At 43.5% G+C, this 19,127-nt stretch overlaps 1 protein-coding gene across 1 annotated transcript in view; it reads right to left on the bottom strand.

The window, feature by feature from the left end:
• FMN2 (formin 2) overlaps nucleotides 1–19,127 on the bottom strand; it is a 528,461-nt gene that overhangs the window by 265,057 nt on the left and 244,277 nt on the right. Inside the window, exon 10 of the mRNA XM_069769445.1 lies at nucleotides 9,299–9,428. Within this exon, the coding sequence (XP_069625546.1) occupies nucleotides 9,299–9,428 (130 nt within the window). The remainder of the gene's footprint in view (nucleotides 1–9,298; nucleotides 9,429–19,127) is intronic.

The following is a 19,127-nucleotide window of genomic DNA, read 5'->3' as shown; positions in this document are numbered from 1 at the left end:
AATCCGCAGCGGAAAAATCCGCAGAGGACCAGAATACGTGTGCACATACCGAAACCCTAACCCTAGCCCTAACCCTAACCCTAGCCCTACCCCTAGCCCTAACCCTACCCCTAGCCCTAACCCTAACCCTACCCCTAACCCTACCCCTAGCCCTAACCCTAGCCCTACCCCTAACCCTACCCCTAACCCTACCCCTAACCCTAACCCTATTCTAACATTAGTGGAAAAAAAAAAATTTCTTTATTTTTTTATTGTCCCTACCTATGGGGGTGACAAAGGGGGGGGGGGGGGTCATTTATTATTTTTTTTATTTTGATCACTGAGATATAATCTATCTCAGTGATCAAAATGCACTTTGGAACGAATCTGCCGGCCGGCATATTCGGCGGGCGCACTGCGCATGCGCCCGCCATTTTGGAAGATGGCGGCGCCCAGGGAGAAGACGGACGGGACCCCGGCAGGATCGGTAAGTATGATGGGGTGGGGGGGGACCACGGGGGGGGAGTCGGAGCACGGGGGGGGAATCGGAGCGCGGCAGGCGTGCAACGGAGCATGGGGGGCGTGGAACGGAGCACGGGGGGGCTGGAACGGAGCATGGGGGGGTGGAACGGAGCACGGGGGGGGGTGGATCGGAATGCAGGGGGGGTGATTGGAGCACGGGGGGGTGATTGGAGCACGGGGGAGCGGACAAGAGCACGGGGGAGAGCGGAGCACTGGATGGAGGGGAGCCGGAGCAGTGTACCGGCCAGATTGGGGGGCTGGGGGGGGCGATCGGTGGGGTGGGGTGGGGGCACATTAGTATTTCCAGCCATGGCCGATGATATTGCAGCATCGGCCATGGCTGGATTGTAATATTTCACCCATTATAATAGGTGAAATATTACAAATCGCTCTGATTGGCTGTTGAAAGTGAAACTGCCAATCAGAGCGATCGTAGCCACGAGGGGGTAAAGCCACCCCCCCCCCCGGGCTAAACTACCACTCCCCCTGTCCCTGCAGATCGGGTGAAATGGGAGTTAACCCTTTCACCCTATCTGCAGGGACGCGATCTTTCCATGACGCCACATAGGCGTCATGGGTCGGATTGGCACCGACTTTCATGACGCCTAGGTGGCGTCATGGGTCGGGAAGGGGTTAATGTTTTTTTCAGGTTCCCAATAGGAGTCCTATTGAGAAAAAAATAATAAAATGGCACCGAAACCTTTAACAGTTCAACACGATCTTGATACGTATAGTAATGGATCAACAGTATCTTGAGAAGCATAGTGGGCAGTAATTTTCATGAAATCACATTCATTTTGATTTCATGAAAACTGCTGCTGAACTATGCTGTTTTGGTTTTTTTTGCTTTATAGGCTTCTATATGGAGCTTTAAACACATATTAATAAGAGCTTTTACTTTACTTGTCATTATTTAATTGTCATAATGTTGCAGTAATTTTATATGAAAAAAAATCTTAGGGATTCTAGGGATAAAAGTCTGATATATAGAGACTTAGTTCTATATACTAGTACATTTAAGGCCCACTTGATATGTCAGTGTCTCCAGTACCTGTGGTGACAGTTTTCACACGTATCTGAGACACTTACACACATAGACCCTGAGCAGAGGACAATGTTGAGAGTTGTATTTAGCACCTGCTGTCTAAATGTACAAAGAAGAATAACATAGAAAAACACACTATACTCCCCTTAACACCAAATCCCCTGAAGCCACTGTCCCTTGAAAAAATACAAAAATAAAAAACAACAATATCCCTCACCTGACAGAAGTGGAAAGAATCCATAGTGTCATACAACGTAATCCATCCGTGTGACATTGGCTTATCAGCATGAACGGTGGTACGTTATTCCAGTACCAGAAATACCAGGATGTGTGAAGGATACCTAAGCTTGTAAGGAACCAGACTATAATGCACATTCAAGTATAGAAAATTATCCTGTTCTTTTCAATGCTGCTAGTACCTTCAATGTTACAAGTTGGAGGTTCAAATCCCAGGGAGATCAGAAGTCAAGAAAAGAAAACTGTTAGTTAATTAAATGAATGTAAGTATATAGAGAGCAGATGCTGGCTGCACCCATCCCCCATCCTTTTACCCTTGAGGAGAAGGAGGAGGACTAGGTACTATAGAGAAATGTGAACACGTGAGAACGTGAGTGAAGATTGCACTGTAGGAGAAATTGCTGACCGTGTGAGTGAAAGTCATGCATTGCCCAGACGTACTGTGACAGCGATGCAGTTTCGCTGATTCCAAGGCGTTCAAGAGCTATGCCTTCAAGCAGTTTTCCTCTGGTCATGTCCCAGTATATACAAAAGTTTTATGCATGTATGCAAAAAATGCAGCAAAGTGCGAGAGCTTTAAAAAATAGAAGTGTTCATCATTTGTTTTTATTAATTACCGTAATTATGATTCAAAATTCATAGTAAATTAACAAAAGAAATATCTAAGCCAAATCAATATTTGGTATCATTATCATCTGTACTCCATGCCTTCAAAATTGCCAAAACAGCATCAACTCTTCTAAGTACATACAGTAGTTTTTGAAGGAACTCAGCAGGGAGGTTGTTTTAAATATCCTGGAGAACTAACCACAGTAGGACGGAAGGTCTCTTTATACAATCCCAAACAGTTTTGATGATGTTGAGATCAGAGCTCTGTGGGGTAATATTAGCAATTCCAGGACTCTATTCTTCATGTCACAGGTGATACACCATGACAAGATTAAGCACATGAACAAAACATAAGGTAGTTACACTCCACCAGCAAAATGTCTCTAAGGCTAAGTTCACACTTGCGTGTGGCTGGTCTACGGACCAACTTTTGCATTCCTGTGCGGTCGGCGTGCATGTCAAAACGCCGCATCCACATGCATCTGAATAAAACACATGTCCCTGCATACCCAATGTTAAAGATAGGTACGCAGGATGACGCAGGATGCATTCGGAAGTAGGGGGAGCATAGGCAGAGCCTAAGGGAGGACGTACGCAGCCATCCGCAGACCAGCCACATGCAAGTGTGAACCTGGCCTAAGGCAATTATTTCAAAGCAGACTGGGGTTTCAAGATGTAATGTTCAAGCTCTTTTGAAGATGCAGCAACAAACAGGCGAAGTTGTGAAACGTAGACGTAATGGCCAGCCATGGAAACTTAGGTGCAGCGAATGAAAGACACATTATGACTACTTCCCTTTCGAATCACAATCAGAACATGTTTAGCGGTGGCATCAAATAAGAATACCATGTGTTGTATAGCACCGTATGAGATGTCCTATCTCCTGCGACTTCAAAAGCCGATTGTCACGACTCTGTTGTTAGGTGTCAAAGGACCAGGGACTCCTTCTCGGTCCCTAATGCTAGGGGTATCCTAGCTCGCCCTGTTTCCCAGGTTACTTCTGATGGTGAAGATGCCGGGGCCATGTACCTTGCCACCCTCAGTCTGTACCCTTCCCCCTACCCAGGGAAGAGGGGAGTAGTAGTGTACTGTAATCCACCAACCAGACTAACAAGGTAATACAAACAGGGGTAAAGAAAAGATACACACACATATAACAGAAGTATGCACCGAGTTGTTGAGGATGGGGTCAAGACAAAAATGGAGAAGAAAGGGAATTATCACACACTCAAAACCTAGCAACAGTCACAGATAGATCCACCAACCACCTACTCAAATAACCAACAACAACAACTCCAGGACCCAGTATATATAGGAGATGGTAGTGGCTAACAGTGCACAGCTGAGAGCCTTAAGGTACCTTCACACATAACGATATTGTTAACGATATCGTTGCTATTTGTGACGTAGCAACGATATCGTTAATGAAATCGTTATGTGTGACAGCGACCAACGATCAGGCCCCTGCTGGGAGATCGTTGGTCGCTGAATAAAGTCCAGAACTTTATTTCGTCGCTGGACTCCCTGCTGACATCGCTGGATCGGCGTGTGTGACACCGATCCAGCGATGTCTTCACTGGTAACCAGGGTAAACATCGGGTAACTAAGCGCAGGGCCGCGCTTAGTAACCCGATGTTTACCCTGGTTACCATGCTAAAAGTAAAAAAAAAACAAACGCTACATACTTACCTACTGCTGTCTGTCCTCCAGCGCTGCGCTCTGCTCTCCTCCTGTACTGGCTGTGAGCCGGAAAGCAGAGCGGTGACGTCACCGCTCTGCTTTCCGGCTCCCAGACAGTACAGGAGGAGAGCAGAGAAGCAGAGCGCAGCGCTGGAGGACAGACAGCGGTAGGTAAGTATGTAGCGTTTGTTTTTTTTTACTTTTAGCATGGTAACCAGGGTAAACATCGGGTTACTAAGCGCGGCCCTGCGCTTAGTTACCCGATGTTTACCCTGGTTACCGGCATCGTTGGTCGCTGGAGAGCGGTCTGTGTGACAGCTCTCCAGCGACCAAACAGCGACGCTGCAGCGATCCGGATCGTTGTCGGTATCGCTGCAGCGTCGCTAAATGTGAAGGGGCCTTTAGCTCCTGGAGCTCTCAACAGAGAAGATTAACCCCTGTCCAAAGAAATGTACACTGTTTAATATGAAGGTGAAGTGCTTCTACCCAGTGCAGGAGCAGGAGAAGTCAGACACAGCGGTCTTCTGGCTCCTCTCTGTCGCGGTAAGCCTGAGACAGCGACTGTTTGAAAAAGATTCCCCGGAATCGAAACATCACTTTTTGTTGCAATCCATGAGCATCTTTTGTACATTAGTAAGACTATTTCACCTTTGCAAGAAACTAGTGGGCAGTAAATATTTCTCCTTTTATCTGTGGAACCCACTCCCATTCCAAAGTACCTCATAGTAAATAGTGTGTGCACTCCCAAGTTTTTCTGCAACCATCTCAGGACTGACAGCCACCAGTGGGAACCCATGAATACCCATTTACTTTTAGGTGAAGTCTTCCCAGAAGTGGTCTTCATGGAAGAACAGCAGACAAAATAAGGTTAAATTACTGAACTATGCATGAAAACATAGCAATTGTAGTGCAGAAAATGGAAGCTGGTGCTCTGTACTGATGAGTCAAAATGTGAAATATTTTGCTGTAACAAAAGACAGTTTGTTCAACCAATGACTGAAGAGAAGGGATGAGCAAACGTGCTCAGTGATAGTCGATTATCACTCGAGCATCTGGGTGCTCGGATTTGCTCGTTACTCAGCGAGCAATGGGCGACGCTCGAATTTAAACTCAAATCCCTGCCCCACATCTTTGGTGCCTGTTTCACAACCAATAAGCATGCAGTGATTGCCAGTGAGTCACTGTAATGCCTAAGGCTAGTTTCACATTTGCGTTTAAATCCGCAGCGTTTAAAATGCATCCGCAAGTGGTGGAAAAAACGCATATAAACGCGTACAAACGCAGCGTTTTTTAGACGCATGCATTGTCGCATGCGGTTAAAAAAAAGCTGCGTTTGTACGCGCTTACATGCGTTTTTTCCTGCGTTTGCGTTTTTGGTGCGCATGATGAGAAATTTCACAAGAGAAAAATCAAGATAACTAGACACCGCCAATGGGACTACAGAGGGCGTGTATGATGGGATCTCTTTATATAGACCCTAGGGCTACTGAAATTTTAACAGTTTGCTACTGTATCCTGTGTCATGATGGATCTTCACTTGGAGAGCTTTTATTTCAACCTGGATTTCAGCTTCAAGCTGTTTCTTGCCTGTGCTTTTGCTTGGGAGCAAGACAGAAATTGCGAAAGATGGAGAAGGAGACAACATAGGCATTTTTGGAGGCACCCCATAATCGAACTACGTGAGAGCCGTGGAGCCTATCATACGCTCTATGCCGAGCTTAATGCCAACCCGGAGAAATTCCAGGAATACACACGAATGTTGCAAGACTCGTTCCGGGATTTGCTTTCTCGTGTCCAAGGAGCCATACGGCGACAATGCACCCAGCTCCATAGAGCGATTCCACCCGAGGAACGTCTGCTGGTTACATTAAGGTACGTTCAAAATCTAAACCAATGACAGTACAAATTTAGTGTTTTCTGACATGTATTTTTTGTGTATTTTCCTTTCTTTTTTTATCGTAACCACACCATAAAAAGAATAGATTGTAATGTTTTTTTTGTGTTTGTTTTTCTTCCAGATTTCTGGCCACCGGAGAGAGTTTATCATCCCTCCACTTCCAATACCGGCTTGGAATATCCACCCTGTCCGGAATAGTTGCGGACACCTGCCGGGCTTTGTGGAATGTACTCCGGGATGAGTTTATACCCCTACCCACCATGGATATGTGGCTTGAAATTGCGGAAAAATTCTGGAATGTGTGTGATTTCCCCAACTGTTTAGGAGCGGTGGATGGAAAGCACATTGGCATTATCAAACCAGCCAGGACAGGATCGGAGTACTTCAATTACAAAAAATATTTTTCTGTGGTGCTCATGGCAATAGCCGATGCGAACTGTCGCTTCATCGCTGTGGACATTGAAGCTTTTGGCCGTGGCAATGATTCCCAGACTTTCAAGAACTCGGATATGAGCCACTGTGTGTATGGCAACAATTTCAATTTTCCACCGCCACAACCTCTCCCCAACACTCAAGGTCCACCGATGCCATTTGTTATGGTTGGGGATGAGGCCTTCCAGATGTGTGAAAATCTACTGAAGCCATATTCCAGTCGGGACTTGAACCACACTAGAAGGATCTTTACCTACAGACTGACCAGGGCCCGAAGAACAGTAGAGTGTACCTTTGGCATTCTGGTCACTAAATGGCACATTCTTGCATCAGCTTTAAATCTAAAAGTGGAAACAGTCGACGAGGTGGTCAAAGCCTGTGTGGTTCTGCACAATTATATAATGGTTAAGGAGCAACCCAACATTGAACTGGATGAACCAGTTGCACACCCACTGCCCGATTTCCAGCATCACATGCTGCTGTCAACTGCAGCCGTTGGTCACATGCGGGACCAATTTGCTGCCTTTTTTGATTCAGATATTGGACATGTGTCATGGCAGGACAATGTTGTTTGAAAGTCATGTTGTAATTACATCTGTACCAGTAATTTAACAAGATGCTACAGATATTAGAAGAGATGCAGGGAGACTCCGCGGATGTCTGAGAACTGCGCATACGTTTTTTATGCCGTGTCCAAAGGGAAGGGGAGTTCATGACCCAGTACATGAACACACTGCAGGAGATCCACACTGCAATGGTAAAGCTAGATGGCATAGGCATAGGACCCCCTGACATAGTGCTGCGAGACCAGCTAGTGACAGGCTGTAGAGGTGCGTTGCTTAAGCAAGCCTTGCATGAGCGCCTGCGAGCTAACCCGCGCATGACTTTTTCAGAGATGGGGCAGAGGCGCGCAAAAGGGAGTAGCGGTATGGGACCACAGCCTTGACAAGGATGGCCCACAACCACGAAGTACTTACTCCGAACGAGGAAGAGCAGGAGTGATTCCGCAAATTACGGCAGGGAATACAGAAAATCTGGGATGAAATCGAGAGCCTGAAGGAAGTCCTTGCTGCTGCCTTGATGTCCACTCCCATACTCCGGGGTAACTTACGTCAAGAGAAGAAAGACTTTAGAGTAGAGATGTGGAGCATAAGAGAAACTCCAACAGCAGCCCCCAAATTTACTTCCAGATCCTGGTGTGAAGAGCGACTACAGAGGGGGTATGCCTCTCGGTGAGGACAGCGATCCAGACCAAAGCGTCCACCAGACAAATGCAGAAGTGGGTGTTGGACATGTGGAAGAATGGGGCACCTGTCAAGAAGTTGCCCCACAAGAGAAAGCCAATGGCGAAGATCCACTCACCCCCCCGAAGGTTCTGCTAATTGGAGAGAACGCTGCACCTGGAAGAAATGGTACGGTGAGCGAAGGGGAACCTTATCCAGAAGAAGACAGAGCCATGACGTCGGACACCGAGACATGAGAGATAAGGCATCGTCTACCTACAGTGAGATGTCTGCAGTACTCAGGCGCGTGGAGGCAAATCAAATGGAACGCCAAATTGGATTCAATAGCCCTGTCTGTGAAATTCAACCCGGAGCGGAAGAAGGGATGCCTACTCGAGTAGTCCATCGAAGTATATCGCGACCTTGCCTGCCACAAGATCCCAAAGGAGGGGAGAAAGTGTGCCCCTGAAATGCTCACTCCCACGGTTCCTGATGGTGATGATGAAGAACCACTTGCCTCGTTACCAGAGATGGAGAGTTCGCTGCCGACTAGCCCAAGGGATTCTGACCAAATAGAAGAGATTCAAAGTGTACCTAAGATATCTCCTGCAGCTGTGGATTATAAAGAGGAAGAATTTCTTGACCCACCTCTGAAGAACAAAAAAGAGCATGAAACAGTCTTGCCCGTGGAATGGCGAGCTAATGGAGAGGGGGAATGTAAAGAGGAGGAGAACCAGGCTGCAAGTACCTGTATTAAGCTGGGTCTGGAACTGTTGAGGCTGCATCCTCTGTTCCCAGGGTGAAGCAATAGCTATCCGAACCTTCCTCCTTACCAAGGGGGAGGGGATATAAAAGGGGAAAGCACGTGCAGCAGAGCAGTTTGGCACAGTTAGGCGAGCGGGCCGCTCCGCTTCCCCTCCACACTGAGTACCGGCGCTGCAACAGGGCCCCACCATCTACAGAGAGACCATTGCCAGGACAGAAGCCGGGTGTTAGATCGAGGTACTGTGTGCTTCATGACTGTGAGTACAGCGCACGTGCCGCAAAGAGAGAACCGAGTGCTGGATAGACTTGCATAACATACCTTACCAGCATATATTTTCCCGCTCATGGGAGACCCTGACTTTCCAGAGTGTATATTTGCATAACCACGTTGGGCTTACAAAGGACTGTGGCCCGTACCCTTGTCAGCCACTGCAGTATATGGACTAGGCTCAGTGGAAGGTACCGAAGACCGACCACTGCCGCCAGAAGATGGGGCATTGTTACCCACAGGACCTTCATGTAAAAGACACCGCTCCAGCCGTTGCCGGCGCTATTGAGTTCCCAGCAGGAGTGACAGTTTGAGGAACACAACTGCTTCACAGGAACTGCCGTTTACTGACCCTTTCTTTTTGAACTCTGCATATCCTTTGCAAACTGAACTGTTTATTCCCCTGTTTAACGCATTGCCTCCCTGCATGGAGTATTCCCCTGTTATGAAACCTGGTAACCCTTGCTCTGCCTCCGGTCCGTTACTGCATCCGGCAACCAGCTTACAGTATCACATACAATCTGCATTTTACCTCGGGCTTGAGAGAGTTGCAGGAGCAGGGAGACTTGCTCTACATTTATTTGGTGACAAATTGGTCCAGATTCTTACCAACTTATTCTGGCAAAATAACTATGACTGACCTTACAAATTTTCTGCAGAAGTTCAAGCTTTCGTTGCATAAGACCAATGTTCTCTGAAATTGTAGTTTGCAGCAAAATGCAGAACACTCGCTCTGAAAAATTTGGTATTGTTGTGAGCTCATAAAGGAATCTGTACAAAAAAATTTAAACATAGCAACATCAATTTTCAAATTGCATTACTTTTAGTTAATATTACAAAAAAAAAATTAAAAATCAAATTTTAAATGTAAAATCCACTGGGCTATACAGTTTATAAACCTGCCAGACTCATTACATTAGAATAAGGTTGTACCAGCAGAATGTGCAAACATTTTACAGACATCTGTGCATTCATATATGTGGAATAATCACATGGACATATACCCAAAGGCCACTACTATAAATTTATTCAGGGCAGTTGTGACCTATTGCAAACTAAAATGTGTGACAGACCTTTTATAGAATGAATTTCCATATTGTTGTTCTGCAACAAAATATTTCCACATGTAGTGGCAGGCACAGACAAAAGGCCCCTGTGCAAAAATAATATATGGGCCCCTCTTTGCGTTTGTATCAGAACTGGCTTACTGATTTGAAGGTAGAATTGTGCCCCCTTACGTCTTGGGACCCTGAGCGGCTGCACGCGTTGCACGAATGATATGTCTGCCCTTGCCATGTAGCCCTAGCCTTTTGATTTATTCACCTGTGTGTATACCAGTTTTGTTGATTCAATCTCATCCTCATTTCTGACTGTAAACAATTAATATCTTGTGGGAAAAAAATTATGAGGTTTATAGCATATTACATACTGTAGTGTATTAATATACGTCTACCATCTAAGCCTGAAAATCCACACAAAATACATATCTAAAATTGGGAACAGATATGATTGCATAGATTTGTGCAGAGATAAGCAGCCTGGATTCACACTAATCCGATAGATATCAACATCCTGTTATAATTCAGGATTTCATTCCTTTTGAATTAAATCTTTAAAATTTCAGTCCATTCAAAAAATTACAGTGTAATCAACTGCGGTGTAGGCAGAGTGTTATGTGTGTTGAGTGTCAGTAAGTGTCCTGTCTGATTTGTGCACTTGTGATACCAATCATAATGGTTTCTATTCAGTTATACAGAATGAGTACAACCTAAGGAAACAAAAAAGTCATACTCACTGCATTACGGCATCTGTGAAACACAGTGGTGGTTGTATCATGGCAAAACATTGCCTGTTTTGCTGCATCTGGGCCAGGACATCTTGCCATCAATGTTTAACCCCTTTCTGACATTTGTCGTATTAATACTTCCCAGTCCCTGGGCCTATCTGACCAGGGGCGTATCATTATGACATCGCGATCGCCTGTGGACACGTGTTATACGTGGGTGATCACCACCTGGTGTCAGCTGATTTTGACAGCTGACACCCGGCACTAAGTGCCAAGAGCGGTCACACACCATTCCCGGCATTTTAACCCCCTAAATGCTATGATTGAAAGTGATTGCAGCATTCCGGGACCCGGCAGAGGATAGGAGATAGGAGACCGCTAAGTCATCTGGGTAATTTCGCAATGCATCCTGGGAACAGAAGATGGCAGCAGCCGCGCGCGTATCGCCGGAGCTTCGCTGAATCCTAGGGGGTGGGTATGTAACTATTTTTTATTTTAATTATTTTTTTAACAGGGATATGGTGCCCACACTGCTGTATTCTACGTGGGCAGTGTGTTATACCGCGTGGCTGCTATATACTACATGGGCAGTGTGATATACTGCGTGGGCTGTGTGATATACTGCGGGGGTTGTGTGATATAAAACATGGGCAGTGTGATATACTGCATGGGCTGTGTGATATACTGCGTGGGCTGTGTGATATACTGCGGGGGCTGTGTGATATACTGCGGGGGCTGTGTGATATACTGCGGGGGCTGTGTGATATACTGCGGGGGCTGTGTGATATACTGCGGGGGCTGTGCTATATACTACATGGGCAGTGTCATGGAAAAAATTGTAAACACTAAAATGGGGTAGTAAGAGCAAATTCAATCTGTTTAAAAATATAATATAATTAAAAGTATTGAAACAAAACCCCAGTGAGAACAAAGAAAGCGAGTGGAAACCACTCATATGAGTAGAGGACAACCAACCACCAGAGCAAAAAGACCTAACCCCAGAAAAAGATCACAGAGCAGGGTATACGTATTATAATCATAAATCTTTATTAGTAGTGGTGATACACATAGATAAAAGTGCACATGTTGGATAAAATAACCAGGATAAAATCTCCAAAAAAGTTATACATAACAACCAATATAGGCATAAGGTGTATCCAATAAGGAAAAATAGTAGAAAGTAACCCGTAATAGGGTTGTAGGAATAACTAGTATATACTTAAAGTGCAATATGTGCGAATGTGCAAACCTGCAAAGTAAAACTAGTGTGGGAAACTCCCACAATATACCAAGTGCTAAACCACACAGTATAACCCGGAGAGGGAGTAAAAAAACACATATAGGGAAAAGTTTATAACGGAGCTCCTGTACCTTATGGTGTCACTGTATCCAAACAAAGCGCACCATGACGCGCGTTTCGGATTCACGATCTTTCGTCAGGGGGTGATGGATGTATAAAGCTAGGGGTTTATATACTATACTGACGTCTGGTGCCATTGTGTGGGCGGCGCAGGCGCCGACAGGCAGGCCCAGAAGTTCCCGCCCACAGCGTCACGCGGCCGGACGCACAGGAAAGTACCTGGCGTTGCCAAGACCACAGAGATGCCAGGAGCAGGGACCGCGGACTGCTGAAGGCGCATGCGCACCACTCCGGCGTTCAGACACTATATGTGTTTTTATACTCCCTCTCCTCTCCGGGTTATACTGTGTGGTTTAGCACTTGCTATATTGTGGGAGTTTCCCACACTTGTTTTACTTTGCAGGTTTGCACATTCGCACATATTGCACTTTAAGTATATACTAGTTATTCCTACAACCCTATTACGGGTTACTTTCTACTATTTTTTATATATTCTTTGCTCACGTCACTTTTTTTACATTTTATCACTATATTGTCTCACAGTATTACTCTGTTTGTCCCTTGGAGCCCTGATATATATATATATATATATATATATATATATATATATATATATATATATATATATATAATTTTTCCTTATTGGATACACCTTATGCCTATATTGGTTGTTATGTATAACTTTTTTGGAGATTTTATCCTGGTTATTTTATGCAACATGTGCACTTTTATCTATGTGTATCACCACTACTAATAAAGATTTATGATTATAATACGTATACCCTGCTCTGTGATCTTTTTCTGGGGTTAGGTCTTTTTGCTCTGGTGGTTGGTTGTCCTCATGGGCAGTGTCATATACTGTGGGGGCTGTGTGATATACTGCGGCGGCTGTGTGATATACTGCGGGGGCTGTGCTATATACTGCGTGGGCTGTGCTATATACTACATGGGCAGTGTTATATACTACGTGGGCTGTGTGATATACTGCGAGGGCAGTGCTATATACTAAATGGGCAGTGTTATATACAGCGTGGGCTGTGTTATATACAGCGTGGGCTGTGCTATATACTACGTGCCCTGTGTTATATACTGCGTGGCCTGTGTTATACACTACGTCGACTGTGTTATATACTACGTCGCCTGTGTTATATACTGCGTGGCTGCTATATACTGCGTGGGCTGTGTTATATAGTAGGTGGGCTGTGTTTTATACTGTTTGGGCTGTGTTATATACTGCGTTGCCTGTATTAACGCATCGGGTACTCTAGAATATGTATGTATGTATATAGCAGCCACATAGTATATAGCACAGGCCACGTAGTATTTGCTATATATTACATGGCTCCTATATACTACGTGGCCTGCGCTATGTACAATGTACAATGCGTTAGAATCGGGCCACCATCTAGTAGTTTACATAATGGGGTCACATGAGAGGGGATTCTGCTCTTCTAGCAATTAGGGGCTCTGTATACGGAGTCTGCAAACTGTTCTAGGAAAATCTGCGCTCCAGGAGGCAAATTGCGCTCCATTCCTCCAGAGTCTTTCCGCATGGCTAAGTAGTACTGTACAGCCACATATGGAGTATTGCCACATTCAGTAGAAATTTTGGGTCAAATTTTGTTGCCATTTTTACCCACTTCTTTTGTGAAAATGTAAAATTTGGGGCTAAAACAAAATTTTGGTGATAAAAAATTTAGATATTTTTTCTTCACTTCCTAATGGTATAAAATTCTGTGACACACCTTAGTGTCAATAGTCTCACTGCACCCCTAGATGAATTCATTGAGAGGTGTAGTGTGTAAAATAGGGTCACTTATGGGGAGCTCTTCCAGTGGGTCATTCACCTGCAAACCATAACAGTAAAGTCTGGTGCTCCTTGCCATCTAAGCTTTGCACTGTGCCTGAAAAAGATTTCCCGCCTACATGTAGGCATGCTCAGCAAAAAATTGACCTCAGTTTGTTGTAAAAAAAAATCCTATTAGCCCTTAGAAAAATTAAAAACTTGGGGCTAAAACAGGGGTGAGGAATCTTTTTTTCTGTAAAGGGCCATTTGGATATTTATACCATCCTTTACACCATCTTACAAACTCCGCCCACAAAGTACATTCTGACTCTGGCACTGGGTTCAAGACGTAATCTTTCATTGCATGCCCTTCAGTGTTCAGTAGAGAATACTGCGTGTGTGTGCAAACAGAGCAAGAAGAAATTAATGAGCTGGTGGCAATCAAAATACATCTCCTTGCCCAGGAATGCGGTACCTGAGAATCTGTTTGATGGCCTGATAAAAGGTAATTGAGGGCCGCAAATGGTCCTGGGGCCTGAGGTTCCCCACCCCTGGGCTAAAACAACATTTTAATGTTAAAAATGTAATTATTTCTTCACCGCTTAGTGGTATAACATTCACATATAGGAGGTTTCAGATGTTCTGGCACATCAGGGGCTCTCCAAATGCAACATGGAATTTGCCAATTGTTCAAGCAAATTTTGCATTAAAAAAGTCAAATGGCGGTCCTTCCTTTCCGAGTTCTGCTGTGCACCCAAACAGTGGTTTTCTCCCTTATATGGGGTATTGGCATGCTCAGTAGAAATTGTACAATAAATTTTGCGGTTAATTTTTTCTTGCTACCCTTGTCAAAATAAAAAAATTAGGATCTGAAATCAATTTTTTGTGAAAAAAGTGAAATGTTAATTTTTTTTCAAAAAATTCCTATGAAGCACCTAAAGGGTAAATAAACTTCTTTAATGTGGTTTTGAGTAGAGTTGAGCCAATTTGTTCGGATTCGGCCGTCAAACATGAATTTGCCATATTCGTGCCATTTTGTTACCCTATTCGTGCTGAATGTATGTTTGTTGATTGGATCCGAACATGTTCGGTAATTTCTGCTCCCATTGATTCGAATGACGTTCGGCTGTGTTAGACGAATATTGCAAAAACAATGTTCGCTGCCGTTCATATTCGGATCCGAATCTGAACAAATTCACTCAACTCTAGTTTTGAGCACCTTGAGGAGTGCAATTTTTAGAATGGTGTAACTTTTGGGTATCTTCTATCATATAAACCCCCCCCTCCCCCCAAAGTAACTTCAAAGGTGATGTGGTCTCTAAAAAAATGGTTTTCTACATTTTGCTGGAAAAATGAAAACTCACTGGTCAACTTTTATCCCTTATAACTTCCTAAAAAAAAAATTGATTCCAAAATTGTTCTGATGTAAAGTAGACATGGGTGAAATGTTATTTATTAACTATTTTGTGTGATATATCTCTGTAATTTAAGAGCATGAAAATTCAAAGTTGGAAAATTGCAACATTTTCAAAATTTTTGCCAAATTTCCATTATTTTCACAAATGAACACAAGTGATACCAAATAAATTTTACCACTATCATGAAGTACAATATGTCATGAAAAAAAATCTCAAAATCACCGGGGTTCGTTGAAGCATTCCAGAGATATTACCTCATAGAATGACAGTGGTCAGAATTGTAAAAATTGGCCTTGTCATTAACGTGCAAACCACCCTCGGGGGTATAGGTGATAAACAATGAATTCTGAATTATAGCAGCAAATTCTAAAGGAAAATATCAGGAAGGATATCTGTCCATGAGCTTAATGTCAAGAGAAGATAGGTCATGCAGCAAGAAAATATTTTACAAAAGTTTTGGAACATCCTGACTATAGATGAGCAGATTGTTCTGCGTAGGATTGACCAACAGTCAAACTTCCTAAAATTTCTTCAATTCAACTTAATACACTGCTGAAGATTTAGAGTGCGGGATAACATTAGGCACATTACATGATCTAGAGCAGTCAATCAAAGAACTATCACAGCAAGTAAAAAGATAGGGGTTAGTCCATGACAGCAATTTAATTCTTCTACAATGGAGGAAAAATATATCTTTGTATCGTGTTAGACAGTATATCGAGAAATATGAAAATTTGAGAGTCATCAGTGGTTTATACAATGGCTAACTGAAAAGATGTCTCTTTGAGATGTGAAGTTACCTTTCAATATCAGCAATTTTACATCCATGATCCCATAATCAGGGTACCAAAATTTTTGTCCACAGGTAGATTTTTTTCTTTTGTGCGACTATAATAATTCATCCTTGTTCTAATCTTTTGCTCTGTCTCACCCACATAAGGATACCAAGTTTAACATTTGTCACATATAATTAAGTACTTTCAGCTGCATCACATCTATCGTAGTGTACCTGGGATCTTGTAGTCCTGAAGATCTCCAGTTCACATCAGGACTACATGATTACAGGTACTTTCAGCTGCATCACATCTAATGTAGTGTATTTAATAATATATACCAAATATTCAACTTACGGTCTGTATGTGGGTGAGACAGGGAAAAACTTAGAGCAAGGATGAATTCTCATTGCCACACAATAAAAGAAAAAAAGAATAGAACTACCTGTGGTCAAGCATTTTTGTAGCCCTGATGACGGCATCATGGACATGAAATTGCATGTATGTAAACTCAACTGCACATCTCATCCCTGATTTCTGTTTGGAAGGGATGGTCAGTTGTTTGATATTTGTATACCTCTCAAATATATATATATATATATATATATATATATATATATATATATATAATTTTTTTTTATTATTATTATATATATATATATATATACAGTGGGGCAAAAAAGTATTTAGTCAGTCAGCAATAGTGCAAGTTCCACCACTTAAAAAGATGAGAGGCGTCTGTAATTTACATCATATGTAGACCTCAACTATGGGAGACAAACTGAGAAAAAAAAATCCAGAAAATCACATTGTCTGTTTTTTTATAATTTTTTTTGCATATTATGGTGGAAAATAAGTATTTGGTCAGAAACAAAATTTCATCTCAATACTTTGTAATATATCCTTTGTTGGCAATGACAGAGGTCAAACGTTTTCTGTAAGTCTTCACAAGGTTGCCACACACTGTTGTTGGTATGTTGGCCCATTCCTCCATGCAGATCTCCTCTAGAGCAGTGATGTTTTTGGCTATTCGCTTGGCAACACGGACTTTCAACTCCCTCCAAAGGTTTTCTATAGGGTTGAGATCTGGAGACTGGCTAGGCCACTCCAGGACCTTGAAATGCTTCTTACGAAGCCACTCCTTCGTTGCCCTGGTGGTGTGCTTTGGATCATTGTCATGTTGAAAGACCCAGCCACGTTTCATCTTCAATGCCCTTGCTGATGGAAGGAGGTTTGCACTCAAAATCTCACGATACATGGCCCCATTCATTCTTTCATGTACCCGGATCAGTCGTCCTGGCCCCTTTGCAGAGAAACAGCCCCAAAGCATGATGTTTCCACCACCATCCTTTACAGTAGGTATGGTGTTTGATGGATGCAACTCAGTATTCTTTTTCCTCCAAACACGACAAGTTGTGTTTCTACCAAACAGTTCCAGTTTGGTTTCATCAGACCATAGGACATTCTCCCAAAACTCCTCTGGATCATCCAAATGCTCTCTAGCAAACTTCAGACGGGCCCGGACATGTACTGGCTTAAGCAGTGGGACACGTCTGGCACTGCAGGATCTGAGTCCATGGTGGCGTAGTGTGTTACTTATGGTAGGCCTTGTTACATTGGTCCCAGCTCTCTGCAGTTCATTCACTAGGTCCCCCCGCGTGGTTCTGGGATTTTTGCTCACCGTTCTTGGAGATCATTCTGACCCCACGGGGTGGGATTTTGTGTGGAGCCCCAGATCGAGGGAGATTATCAGTGGTCTTGTATGTCTTCCATTTTCTAATTATTGCTCCCACTGTTGATTTCTTCACTCCAAGCTGGTTGGCTATTGCAGATTCAGTCTTCCCAGCCTGGTGCAGGGCTACAATTTTGTTTCTGGTGTCCTTTGACAGCTCTTTGGTCTTCACCATAGTGGAGTTTGGAGTCAGACTGTTTGAGGGTGTGCACAGGTGTCTTTTTATACTGATAACAAGTTTAAACAGGTGTCATTACTACAGGTAATGAGTGGAGGAAAGAGGAGACTCTTAAAGAAGAAGTTACAGGTCTGTGAGAGCCAGAAATCTTGATTGTTTGTTTCTGACCAAATACTTATTTTCCACCATAAAATGCAAAATTTTTTTTAAAAAAACAGACAATGTGATTTTCTGGATTTTTTTTTCTCAGTTTGTCTCCCATAGTTGAGGTCTACCTATGATGTAAATTACAGACGCCTCTCATCTTTTTAAGTGGTGGAACTTGCACTATTGCTGACTGACTAAATACTTTTTTGCCCCACTGTATATATATATATATATAGTACAGACCAAAAGTTTGGTCATACCTTCTCATTTAAAGATTTTTCTGTATTTTCATGACTATGAAAGTTGTACATTCACACTGAAGGCATCAAAACTATGAATTAACACATGTGGAATTATATACTTAACAAAAAAGTGTGAAACAACTGAAAATATGTCTTATATTCTAGGTTCTTCAAAGTAGCCACCTTTTGCTTTGATGACTGCTTTGCACACTCTTGGCATTCTCTTGATGAGCTTCAAGAGGCAGTCACCGGAAATGGTCTTCCAACAATCTTGAAGGAGCTCCCAGAGATGCTTAGCACTTGTTGGCCCTTTTGCCTTCACTCTGCGGTCCAGCTCACCCCAAACCATCTCGATTGGGTTCAGGTCTGGTGACTGTGGAGGCCAGGTCATCTGGCGTACCACCCCATCACTCTCTTTCTTGGTCAAATAGCCCTTACGCAGCCTGGAGGTGTGTTTGGGGTCATTGTCCTGTTGAAAAATAAATGATGGTCCAACTAAATGCAAACCGGATGGAATAGCATGCCATTGCAAGATGCTGTGGTAGTCATGCTGGTTCAGTATGCCTTCAATTTTGAATAAATCCCCAACAGTGTCACCAGCAAAGCACCCCACACATCACACCTCCTCCTCCATGCTTCACGGTGGGAACCAGGCATGTAGAGTCCATCCGTTCACCTTTTCTGCATTGCACAAAGACACAATGGTTGGAACCAATGATCTCAAATTTGGACTCATCAGACCAAAGCACAGATTTCCACTGGTCTAATGTCCATTCCTTGTGTTCTTTAGCCCAAACAAGTTTCTACTGCTTGTTGCCTGTCCTTAGCAGTGGTTTCCTAGCAGCTATTTTACCATGAAGGCCTGCTGCACAAAGTCTCCTCTTAACAGTTGTTGTAGAGATGTGTCTGCTGCTAGAACTCTTTGTGACATTGACCTGGTCTCTTATCTGAGCTGCTGTTAACCTGCGATTTCTGAGGCTGGTGACTCGGATAAACTTATCCTCAGAAGCAATGGTGACTCTTGGTCTTCCTTTCCTGGGGCGGTCCT

The sequence above is a fragment of the Ranitomeya imitator genome, chromosome 5, assembly GCF_032444005.1.
Source record: "Ranitomeya imitator isolate aRanImi1 chromosome 5, aRanImi1.pri, whole genome shotgun sequence".
NCBI lineage: Eukaryota > Metazoa > Chordata > Amphibia > Anura > Dendrobatidae > Ranitomeya > Ranitomeya imitator.
The sequence above is the reverse complement of the archived record's forward strand: the minus strand, read 5'-3'. Positions and strand labels throughout refer to the sequence as shown.